Consider the following 12,426-nt stretch of genomic DNA (forward strand, 5'->3'; position numbering starts at 1 on the left):
AGTTTCTCAATGTTGAAAGGAACATCAGAGATCAGCCCTGGAATCATGATCAAAAATATTTTCTATGGTTTTACCTTTCAAAATATGGTCCTTTGCACTGTCATCACTTGGGAGCTTGTTAGAAATGCATAATTTCAGACCCTTCCAGATCTCCTAAATTAGAGTTGCACTTTAAGTTCTCAGAATGATTCATATGTACAATAAAGGTTAAGATGCACTGCTCTTTATCATGTATTTGTTCTGCTTTAGCTTCAACACCTCCAGGGAAAAGGAACCCATTTTCCAAAATACTCCTTTACATTTCAGACAGCTGTAATTGCTAGCAGGTTTCTCTTAACATTTAGCCCAAACGTACAACTTCTTCCTTCTGGTTCCAATTGTGTCCTTTTTTTAACCTATTGACACTTGGAAGCAGGTATCATTGTTCCTTACATGACAGAGAAGAATACATTTCTTTTGCCATTGGAAGTTTAGCTATGTTTTTATTTGCTCTCTGATGACTAGGAAATAAGTAGGAGTGAAGAAACAATAACATAAAGCAGTTGTTGCAGTCCAGGCCTTGGCTTCCTTTGGAATCTTTACCCTGTAGTTCTCACACCCTCTTGTCTGGCCTTAAGGGGCCATTCATGCGACAACTTGGGCTAATTATGCGACAACTTGGGCTAATTATGAGACCTGTCCAGGGAGGTTGGAGGAATTGTTACTCTCCATCTGTCTTCTGTTCTTTTTTGATTTAGCAGCCTTCAGAAATATTTCCCCTGAGGTCTTACTGCAGGAGATTGTATAATGATGATTTTTTTAGATTAATAGATCTTCAGTACTTTTTCTTTCTGTTTCCCTCACTGGGTAAACCATTGTAGAATTGAAAATGTTTGTTTTATGACATAATTTTTTGTGTGATTTTCAGTTACAGAGAATTCTCACCTGTACGTGATCATCAAAAAAGATTAAGAAAGATTAAAAGATTTTTTTAATCTTCTTTTTCTTAAAAGATTAAGAAAAGGCATTTATTTGTAAACTGCTTTCAGATGTTGAACATCTGTAGATAAAATATTGTTTGTATTGCAGCTAATCTATGAGGGTTTTTTGGGTTTTTTTTGTTTTTTTGCTTTTTTTTGTCCTAGCAACATGAGATATTTTTTTTATAGGTGTTCATTATTTTTTATGTTTTGTGCTAGGTATTCCAGGCTGTACAAGAGCATAAAATACCCCTCCCTAAAAGAATCTAACATTTTAATTAGGGAGATAAGTCTAAGGAACAGGAAAGATTAGAAGACAGGGAAGTGCTTTCCTGTAAGACTATACACTAGACTATTGGGAAGAATTCCAGTTATAGCTATAGCTGTTACACCACTGCAAGGTAATTCTTGACAAAACAGTGCTGGGTTTTTTGTTTTTGTTTTTGTTTTTCAGCACATTCACTCTCAGTGAAATCAGAAAATTCTATCAACAGTATCAAGTTTTTATTTAATAAAAGTATACAAATTCAAGTTATTTACAATTTGGGTTTCCCACAAACTGTGACTTGTTCTGATGTAAATTTTTTTTGTTGTTTTTGTACTGTGTGAGAAAAATCATAGAAAAAAGAGCAAAAGTGTATTTCTTCCCCAAATCAGAACATTTAAAAGTTTCTTATGTCAAGTATAGAAGAGCATAAATTTTTTTTTCAGTAAATACAGTGGATAAACATTTTAACTTCACATCATGAAGTATGAAGGAAGAGCACAAGAAGGATGAAGTTGGGATAGAAAAAATTGGGGAGGTGGATTAAAATTTAAGAAATATTGCTTATATTGCACAAGGCTGAGTGATCGCTTGTCATTTGGTGATTTTGATTGATCAAATTAAATATGTGGTTTGTACATAGAAAGCAAATGTTAGCAACGGTTGTTACTGGTCAGGTTTTTAATAAGTCCTGTAGTTTTCATCAGATTGGATTTCATTGAATATTTGTTACAAATTTTATTGTTTTTTCCCTGCAACATTCCAAAAAGTATTCACAATGACTTACAAAAATATATACTATAAGATTTTTTAAAGGTGAAATCAAAATAATGGAAAAATAAGATAGAATAGGAAAGTAAAGCTAGAGGTAAAATTAATACAGACAAATATTTACCAAAAAGTCTTGCATAATTGCAAAAGTAGATCACAGATTTGTCACTGTTCTTCCTAACAACCAAACGAAAGAAAGGAAACCACCAGTAGAATGATTAATTGTACCCATACAATATTAAAGAGAACTCACAGGGTGTTCAGCTTTTTCCAGGCAGTTTTGAGAGCAGAATCTACTGTGGGTTCATAAAAGGGGGTATCCATTTGTGATATAACAAACAGTAACCTTGTATCTCAACAGTAATACAATGTAGAATTTCTTAAAGAACTTGCAATAAATAGGGTCTAACAAAGTGTAGTTCAATAACGTATCTAATTTATGTTATAATATCTGGACTTATTTATAGAAATTTAGAGATTTGAGACTTCTAGCCTTACTTGTAAATTTATAAACTTAAGAATTAATTTTTTTCTGATTTTAAAGTAATATATATTTATGTGGCAAACTCAGGAAAATATTTAGTAATTGCTCCAAATCACCATTCAATTTAAACTTTATTAGCATTTTAGTATATAATTCTTTTTTTTTAAGTTTCTTTTTCTTTTTTTAAATTTTATTAATTAATTTATTTATTTGTGGCTGTGTTGGGTCTTTGTTTCTGTGCGAGGGCTTTCTCTAGTTGTGGCAAGTGGGGGCCACTCTTCATCGCGGTGCGCGGGCCTCTCACTATCGCGGCCTCTCTTGTTGCGGAGCACAGGCTCCAGTCACGCAGGCTCATTAGTTGTGGCTCACGGCCCTAGTTGCTCCGCGGCATGTGGGATCCTCCCAGACCAGGGCTCGAACCCGTTTTCCCCTGCATTGGCAGGCAGATTCTCAACCACTGCGCCACCAGGGAAGCCCCTAGTATATAATTCTTAAGCAGAATTTTTAAGTGTTCAGTAATCAGAAATTTTAGAGAAATAGAATTTTAAAGATATTTACTGTTTAAAATTTTAATGAAGAGGGAGATATCAGTGGAGCTATTCCTCTAGTTTAGGAATACAACATATTCCTTATGAATCATTTTACTCATACCATTTTGTTTTCAACACATTTGAAGTGTCCTTAAAGCACTGACACTTCCTTTCTCCCCATGTGAATCCTAATCTATCAGTAGCTCCTTCTTCTAAATTAGATTAAGTTTCCTGACAGCTTATAGAACATAGCCAGGCATGAGACGATAGACTTAAGCTATCTGAGGATGGGGTAGCAAGTATATATATTTTTAGAAAGCATACACAGGTTAAAATGGGAAATTTTATAGTTTTTTCCAATTTCCAACTATATGTTGCAGTGAGAGGTGTGAAGGCCTATTTAATGTAAAAAAAATAACATTGCCCTTCTCCAATTCTAATTTTTATTAAAAAATCTTTTGGGGAAAGGTCTTGACTGACTTGTTTATATTCATTCTTTTGTTTCCTCTTCCTTCCTTCTCCCTCCCACTGTCCTTCCCCCAGCCCTCTCAAACCTCCCTCATTTCCCAGAAATAATCTTATGTCTCTTCACCCTCCTCAGCTAGGTCAAACTTCTAGTGGTAGGGAGAGGAGAATACTGTAGCCAACCTGAAGAATCTCTAGCTTAGCTTGGTTCTTGAAGTAGAACCATTTCAAGCAGGGGACATGTACCTTGTTATAGTTTGCCAAACCCAGATATCTTCTCAGGTGGTCAGTGACCTGTCTTAGGTGGTCTTGGCAATTTTACAACTCAAATTCTGTTTCTATTATATATTTCATTTCCATTTGGATAATATTCAGTTACCCTTTTACCCTCATTTAACATATGGATTATTTACACCAGATCCATAAAGAAAAACCCAATTTCTATGGGGAAAAAGAATTTTAACTTGCTTTTGTTGATTGTCAGCCATAATCGCAAGTGGTTTAGTTGTGTACCTCATTTAATCATAGTAATGGGCATATAATAACCCATTTTGCAGATAAGAGAACCAAGACCCAGAGAATTTACATAAATTGCATAAGGTCAAATAGTTGGTTAATGGCAGAGCTACGATTAAACACAGGTTTATAACTCCAGAGTCTGCTCTTTTACTTATATCATCAATAACTGTTCATCAGTGAATCAAACGTTAGTCCACTCTTTATACCTCAGTTTGGGCAGATATATTACACAAATCCACATTAAATGATTTGATCTGTGTCTCAGTTCTATCTGTAAAATGGGTATAAAGAGACTTGACTTCATTGGATTATTATCAGAGTCAAGTGAAATAATAAACATGTAAAGCATGTGTCTTATATGAAGTAGTCTTTGATAACCTGTAGCTATTATATCAGAGAAAAGGAAAATACTGGACATTAGATTTTGTGTTTGTTCTTCACAATGGGTCAGATCAAAAGTTAAGTCTGTAAAAGTCTGACCTGTCCATTGTTTTCATAATTGGAGACTTGCCACTTCTTCAGTAGGCCAAGTTATTTAGGTATGTAATATCCAGAAAAACCAAGATGATAGACCTACTTGCATTATTCAGAGCATATAGGGAAAATTATATGCAGTTTGCATTACATTCTAAAAGCAACATTGAAATCTTAAAGCAGGTCAAGAATAGAACAACCAAAGTGTTGTCAGAACTTGAAATGTTGTTATAGGAAGAAGGTTGAAGGAACCGTAGATGTTTAGCTTAGGAAAAAGTGAAGAGGGAAGGGGTAAGGAGGTAGACATGGAAACTGTAGATATTTTCAAGACTGCTACTATGTAGGAGACTTATTTTTGGTGGCTGGTTGGCAGAACTAGAGTCTATGGATAAAAATAGCCCAAGGACAGATTTTTGCCTTAATTTAAGGAAAAATTTGTCAATTAGAACTATCTGAAGAAAGGAATGGAGGAATGGGCTGCTTCAGGAAGTAGTGAGGTGTTTAGATTGGACAGCCACTTGTTATTGGAAGTATTACAGTAAGGTGTTCATTCACTGGATAAGGGCTGGACCTCCAAGCTCCCCTTCCAGTACAGAGTCAGTGACTTAGATTCTGATCCCCACTTGTCAATAATTACTGTGTAGATTTGATACTGATAGAAATGCAAGCATCGTTTTGTGTTGCCCGTTCTTCTAAATGTTATTTCCTTAGCAGCACCCTTCCCACCTCTGGCAGGTTGTAACAGTTATCAAAAAAGTGATTTGTAGTTACTGTCAACCTCATGGAACTAGGTGTTTTAGATTCGTAGTTAAATATTAATAGATTCATAGGGTTGTAAGGGACCTTAAAGGTCATATAATCCTATCTTGTAGATTTGATTCTCTAAGGATATTTGATCACTTTTTCAGGATGTCCTCTTTCAAAGAGAGTTATTTTATAATGTTATTCTAAACTGATTGTATTTTTTAGTAAAACTGGATCGTCTGCTATCAGAAAACTGGTGTAGGAAAGCTGGCATGTGGGCAGTACTCTTGAGAGGGAACAAGAAAACAGGTGGTTGTAAGGCCTTTTGAAATTAGCTGCCCACTTTCAAAGGCCTTGTAGGTTTGTTCTCTGACATCATTAACGGGATAACACCATGGTGATAACTTTACTAGGCCTAATTAGTTTTTCTGTGCTTTCTTTATCTCAGTTAGTGAATTTTCATAAAAATAAGAGCAGAAGACTGTTTTGTTTGTTTTGTTTTTGTTTTTTGGCTGCGTTGGGTCTTGGGTCTTCGTTGCTGCGCATGGGCTTTCTCTAGTTGTGGCGAGCAGGGGTCTACTCTTTGTTGTGGTGCGCAGGCTTCTCATTGAGATGGCTCCTCTTGTTGCAGAGCATGGGCTCTAGGTGCACAGGCTTCAGTAGTTGCAGCATGCGGGCTCAGTAGTTGTGGCTCACGGGCTCTAGAGCGCAGGCTCAGTGGTTGTGGCACATGGGCTTAGTTGCTCCGCGGCATGTGGGATCTTCCTGGACCAGGGCTCGAACCCGTGTCCCCTGCATTGCAGGCGAATTCTTAACCACTGTGCCACCAGGGAAGTCCCAAGCAGAAGACTTTTTTCTTTTCACATATTCAGTTTGGGACACTGGCGTTCCAGTGCTGGCTGTGGTTGAGTGGGAATCTTATTCCCAGAGCTTTATAATTTTATCATCTTCGTGTGTCGATCGTTAGAAGCACAACCCCCACTCCCTTTTTTTTTTTTTTTTTTTTGCTGTTTTTGTTAGAATTTGTGCTAGAATAGATTCAGTTAGGACCAAAGTTCAGACATACATGTTGATTCAAGGATCAAAGTCCAACAGGAAAAAAGGCTAGAACCACCATGGCAAATCAGTACTGTTTTATTTTTGTGTTGTGTTTAACTAAGGTACATTCTTATTGACAGGCCAAATTTGTGTCACTTCTTTTCCAGACTAATGGTCATTATTGGAGAGGAATTATTTGCTAACATAATTACTTTGTGGCATATAATTTTGTTGTCTCATAATACATGTTTCAGTATTTGATAAGTTTTAGTTGACTAATATAGGGCGATTCATTTGAAACATGTCTATTTTGTTATGTTTTAAAAATAAAATACATTGTTTTTACTGATCTTTAAACGTAATACATGATTATTGTTTAAAATATAAAAAAATTTGGAAATGCTTAAAGAGTAAAACTATCCCAGACCCACAAGTAATATAATCACTGTTAAGTTTGGTTGGTCCTTACAAACTTATTATTTATATATATATATGTGTGTGTGTGTGTGTGTGTGTGTATTTATTTATATACACACACACACTCATAAATAATAATATATATCTATATGTAGATACAGTGTTTTAATACAGGTTGTATTATACTGTGCCTGCTTTCTGTAACTTTTAAAAATTTTGATATAGCATACACATTTTTCTATGGTAATTCAGATGTGCTATGGTTTTTTTTTAATAGCTGTATAGTATTTATTTAACCAAGCCTTAATCCCTAATTGGTGGGGATTTAACTTGTTTTCTTTTGCTGTTGTTGTTATACAATGGACATCTTTGTACATATATCTGAGGTGCTCGTTTATTCTAAGTAAATAATTAAGTTCCTAAAAGCAGCATTGCTGGTCAAAGGGTATCTATATTTTAAAGTGATCTATATTGCCAGATTTTCCTCAAGAAAATGGTATTTACTCCTAACAATGTATGAGAACATCTGTTTCTTCATTGAAATGGACTTCCTCTAAAGTCTGACAAATTTTTTTTCATAATTTAACTAGCTAGTCCTATATACTAGTTCAGTTCTTAAGGTCTTGATCCTAATGTAAATACTCTCTACAGAAATCTTAACCTGCATGTCTTTTGTATGATCAATAAAAATAAGAAACTAAATTAAAGACAACTGTATTGCAAGAGATAATTCCTTTATAATATAGAGTTAATATTGGAATTGTTACTTTAACTCAGTATAACTTATAGAAGTTTCCCATGAGACTCTAAATCCTTGGTCTATTTGCTGAGGCTCTTTGGTATATCTCAGCTTATTATCTTTCAAAAGAATTTATTGGTCTGGAAAAGTGCATTAAATTTTCAGAGAGCCATAAAAGTTGAAGCTAAACCACAGGTACATCTGGAATTTATTTAATTGCATTGGTGGGTAGTTCAAAATGTGTTTTAAATGTAATGTGCACATTTTAAAAAATCTCTTTTAAATGAACAGGAAGCGCTGATGAGGAAGGAAGTACTTCAGAATCTGAACTTTGGAAGGGCCCACTACCAGAGACAGATGAAAAATCACAGTAAGTCCTGATAATAGTATTAATAGACAATGATAATGCATACCTTCTCCATCAGTCTAGGAAGCTATGACCACAGCCATTTTTGATAACAGTTAATGAAAAACTTAGCATCATGAAAGTCTTTTTAAAGCCAAGGACCACCTGGCCTGCTAAGGTCAGAGTTTTTTCCCAGCCATTGTTTATGGCCATAAACAGCCAACTTGTCCAGCTCCCTCTTGGTGAGTAAATCTTTCCTCAGCTCACATTGTTTCAGAGAGATGCTGTTTACTAGCTTCCAGAGCAGCCTATCCATGATATTCTGATTATCATAAACCTATACAGGGGAGCCCCTTGCAGATATATACAGGTGTATAAGTTTTCTTGCCAACAGCCACCTTAGCCCCGAGAGATACACAAGTCAACACATGCATTGTTCTCTGCTATTGGTTGGAAGAGCTGTCTGCATATAGGCTGGAATATTATCAGTTCTTCTCATATACTGGGATGTTCACCACTTGAGCTTTATCTGTTGAAAGGGGATAAAATAATACCTACTACAAAGAGTTTATTGTGAAGATTTAATAGAATAAAGAATGTAAAGCACCTGGTCTGGCACAATACCTACCAATATAGTAAGTGCTCAATAAACTTTAGTCCCATTTTGTTACTCTAGGCATATTGGTTCATAATAAGAGACCTGTTGAATCAATCATAATTCGCTAATTTAAGCTGATTATAAAACATATTGCTAATTATATAATATGTTCTCAGTGTAATAGAGTTCAGGTATGTTGGAAAGAGGTTTTTTTAAAAAAAAAAAAAAAAAAAGATTAGTTTTTTTCTATGACCTTAACCTTTATTTTTTTCAGCCAAATAAAGAATTCCCAAATGAATCGTCATTATAGATCAGATTATAAAAAAGGTATCGCTATCCTAGTAAAACTATCAGCTGAACTTTTGACCATATAACTTTCCCTTGAAGAGCTGAAAATGACAGAATAGGTCTTGGAGTCAACTCACCTTTTTGGCAGTAAAGATACATGAATAAAGTCTAAGAGGGATTTCATAATCCAAAGCTCTTTGTGACCTTATAAAAACTTGACATCAGGTACTGACATCTAAGGTCACACAGAAATTCAGCTAATTTCATATATTTAAGTTCTTACTATAATTCAGAAAATTCCACTGCATTTTGCTGTCATGCTTTGGAAAAGGGACAGTAGCCAGGAGAATACCAAATTGTAGGTAATTTTACATCAACTTTATCTGATTCTGGAATTAATTTTTTAAAAATTTGAACATGGTTGTGGTGGCTCTATGCATTCACAATTATTTAAAATCAAATGATGGAGTCCCATTGTGAATCTCTGATCTAAAAGAACATTTTCTGAAGAGACTGGTACACAGAATTTGTCCAGCTTGATTCTCTGTTCCCAGAAGGGAGAAAAGCAATTGTACATACATTTAATCTTCAGAACAGCTCTATGAGGAAATGTGATGTTCTTTATTTTATAGATAAGGAAACTGAGTCCAGAGAAGTTAAATAACTTGCTTGCTCAGCAAATAAGTGACAGAGCTAGGACTTAAAAAACACTGTCTGACTTGAAAACCTGTGCTATTTCCATTGTACTTCTCTGGCTCCTAGCACTAATATTTATTTAGTACTTTACAATTTTCATAAGAGTTTAACACATTATAGTTTAATATCTCCTTTCAGAGTTCTGTTCTTTGTTTTAGACATAATCTTCACTGCTACAGATACATATTTACTCTTCTCAGAGTAATAAAATCTGCAGCCTAAGCAGATTTTCCCTATTCCTAGGAGTAAGACTTGTATTTTTCCTTAAAATCGTTTTTTTCATTCATTTTTTGATCAGGCTATAATTTGAAATGAGAATGAACAGAGTAAGTTATAAAGTCAACCAAAAAGTAAAGAGAAGCAATGACATTTCACAAAGTACTTCAAAGTAAAATCTTAGGTAATAAATACGTTCAGGGAGACGTGCCAACATATACATTTTCAATTTAATCAGTCTTGGTATAGTTATGATTATTTTAGAAGCCAAGAATTATTTGATACCTGAATCATGAAATATATTGCTATATAAATGAATCAGCAAATATGTTGGATTAAAATATTTTATTTTTATTAATCTCATATAATGTATCACCTAGTAATTTTTTTCTCTAATTGTTGATTTTAATCAATATGTATACTTTTTCTTTTAAATAGGGAAGAAGAATTTGATGAATATTTTCAAGGTTTATTTCTGTGAGATGGAAGAGGGATGCCTACATTCCTTAATGTGAAAATATACTTTGAAACTCTTCACAAAATTTTGTCTACAAGTTGCAACTTGAGTGGTTTGTCTTTGGAAATAAAAATACAGCTACTCTCAGGATGTCAGATGCTTTGGAAGTTTTTCAGTTTTATTGGAGGCACTTTTCCCTATTTATCTTTTCAGTTGTTTATCTACAACTCTGTTCCATCTGTAGCTCCTAGAGTATGGACCTAGTACATCCTCTAGTACAGAGATCCGTTGTGCCTATATTTTTGTAGGTTTTTTTTTCCCCACTGATTCACATTTAAGTTCCCTTGCCTCAGCTTAAATTTTTAGGATTATTGGGATCTCACGAAATTACAAAGTAGATTAAATATGTCTTCGCGTACCCCTCTTTTGAGTACCTATTTTGTCATTAGCTGCCTTTTCTTTTTTTCCTTACATTTCTCTTGCTTCCATCTCACCTCTACCACTTAACGGAGTTTGTTACAATCAAATTTGATACCCCAGTGTATGGGTAATTTATTATAAAGTAAATTAATACCACAGGGGGCCAAATGAGATTCCAGTAGTCTAAAACAGCAGATGTGTTCATGAAACTTGACTCTTCAGCAGAGATTATACAGTAACATAATTTAGCTGAACAATACTGTGTGCATAGAGCTTGTCTCAGATACAGTCATACAGATATGGATATACTTATATGCAGAGATATTTTATAAAATGTAACTTTTTTTTATAAATTTATTTATTTTTGGCTGCATTGGGTCTTTGTTGCTGCACGTGGGCTTTCTCTAGTTGCGGCGAGCAGGGGCTACTCGTCGTTGCGGCGCGCGGGCTTTTCACTGCGGTGGCTTCTCGTTGTGGAGCACAGGCTCTAGGCGCACGGGCTTTAGTAGTTGTGGCACTTGGGCTCAGTAGTTGTGGCTCGCAGGCTGTAGAGAGCAGCCTCAGTAGTTGTGGCGCACGGGCTTAGTTGCTCCACGGCACGTGGGATCTTCCTGGAGCAGGGATTGAACCCATGTCCCCTGCATTGGCAGGGGGATTCTTAACCACTGTGCCACCAGGGAAGTCCAAAATGTAACTTCTTAATTTGGGGTTCATACCCACAAGAGTCAGTGGATGTGCTTCAGGAAATCTAAACACTCCTAGAATCTATGTGTAAACTTCTGTAATAATGTGTGTTTTTTGGGGAAAGGGTCCGTAGTTTTCATCAAATTTTCAAAAGGATATATTGATTTTTTTTTTTTTCAAAAGGTCAGACCCATTTTTATAAACAGCCAAGAGGTTAATAGAGGAGAAGATGCATGATTTGGTGAGTAAGAGAGGACCTGTAAAAAATGATTGTACCATTCCAATTATTTTGTTGAAGATATGCTATTTTAAATGACATTTAAACATGGAATGATTGGCATTAAACTGTAAAATAGGCAATTATAGTATCTTATTTTTAAATAGTATCAGATTATCTTTTTATTAAACAGTTGTTATTCATTAAATATCATGCTTCTGTTATGTGTGAGACACTGCTACAAAAGAAGTATCTAGGAAATAATTATGCAGTCATTTCTAAACCATCAGAAAACAGTAAATCAGTGTTGGTTTATTAACCAACAGATAAGTAAACAATTTTGTTTTGTCGTTCTCAGCTCACAACTTTTAGTGAAAAAGAATCTTGATTTCTGAGGAAAGTGTTGAAATGTCCAGCGGCAAAACTGATATTAGTAATAGAATATATGAAGCTAAAACATTTTATGATAAAAATATAGTTTATTGGTCATCAGAAAATAAAATTCCTGCAAAACTAAACAGTGACTAGGAAGAATATTTAAAGACCCTTTTAAAATAGATCCATATATTTGGTATTGCAAGTATGGTTTATGGACGTCAAGTTCATTTATAAATTTAGATTATATGTAATCAGTGTTTAATCCATTCATACACAATGGCAGATAATGGGAGTCATATTTTAAAGGAGTCTTTGGAAAGGCCTCAAGATGATGCGCTTAAAGATTTTTTTAAATTTAATTTTTATTTTATATTAGAGTATAGTTGACTTACAGCACTGTGTTAGTTTCAGGTGTACAGCTAAGTGATTCAGTTATACATATACATATATCCATTCTTCAGATTCTTTCCCCACATAGGTTATTACAGAATATTGAGTAGATTTCCCTGTACTATATAGTTAAGTCCTTGTTGATTATCTGTTATCTAGTGTTTAAAGATTAATTCTCCAGCAGACCTATCTTAATCGTGGCTGTAGTGTAGTCAGTGGTGTTCAGCAGACCATTGGTTTGGGATATGAAGTTATGCTTTCTTATACTTGCTCTTAAGCAAAGTTCCTATTTTTGCAGACCTCCTCATCTCTGCCCCTCAGTTTGTTTTCT

The 12,426-nt window shown here is 34.8% G+C and overlaps 1 protein-coding gene across 2 annotated transcripts in view; it reads left to right on the forward strand.

Annotated features, from left to right (window-relative positions):
- Positions 1–10,156, forward strand: part of LOC132350295 (protein FRA10AC1) — a 40,324-nt gene extending 30,168 nt beyond the window's left edge. For both annotated transcript variants that reach the window (XM_059899360.1, XM_059899361.1), the window contains 2 exons: positions 7,697–7,775; positions 9,988–10,156. In XM_059899360.1, coding sequence (XP_059755343.1) covers positions 7,697–7,775; positions 9,988–10,030 — 122 coding nt within the window. In that variant the 3' untranslated portion in view covers positions 10,031–10,156. The remainder of the gene's footprint in view (positions 1–7,696; positions 7,776–9,987) is intronic.
- Positions 10,157–12,426: the final 2,270 nt, after the last annotated feature.

This window comes from Balaenoptera ricei, chromosome 16, assembly GCF_028023285.1.
Source record: "Balaenoptera ricei isolate mBalRic1 chromosome 16, mBalRic1.hap2, whole genome shotgun sequence".
NCBI classification, from domain to species: Eukaryota; Metazoa; Chordata; class Mammalia; order Artiodactyla; family Balaenopteridae; genus Balaenoptera; species Balaenoptera ricei.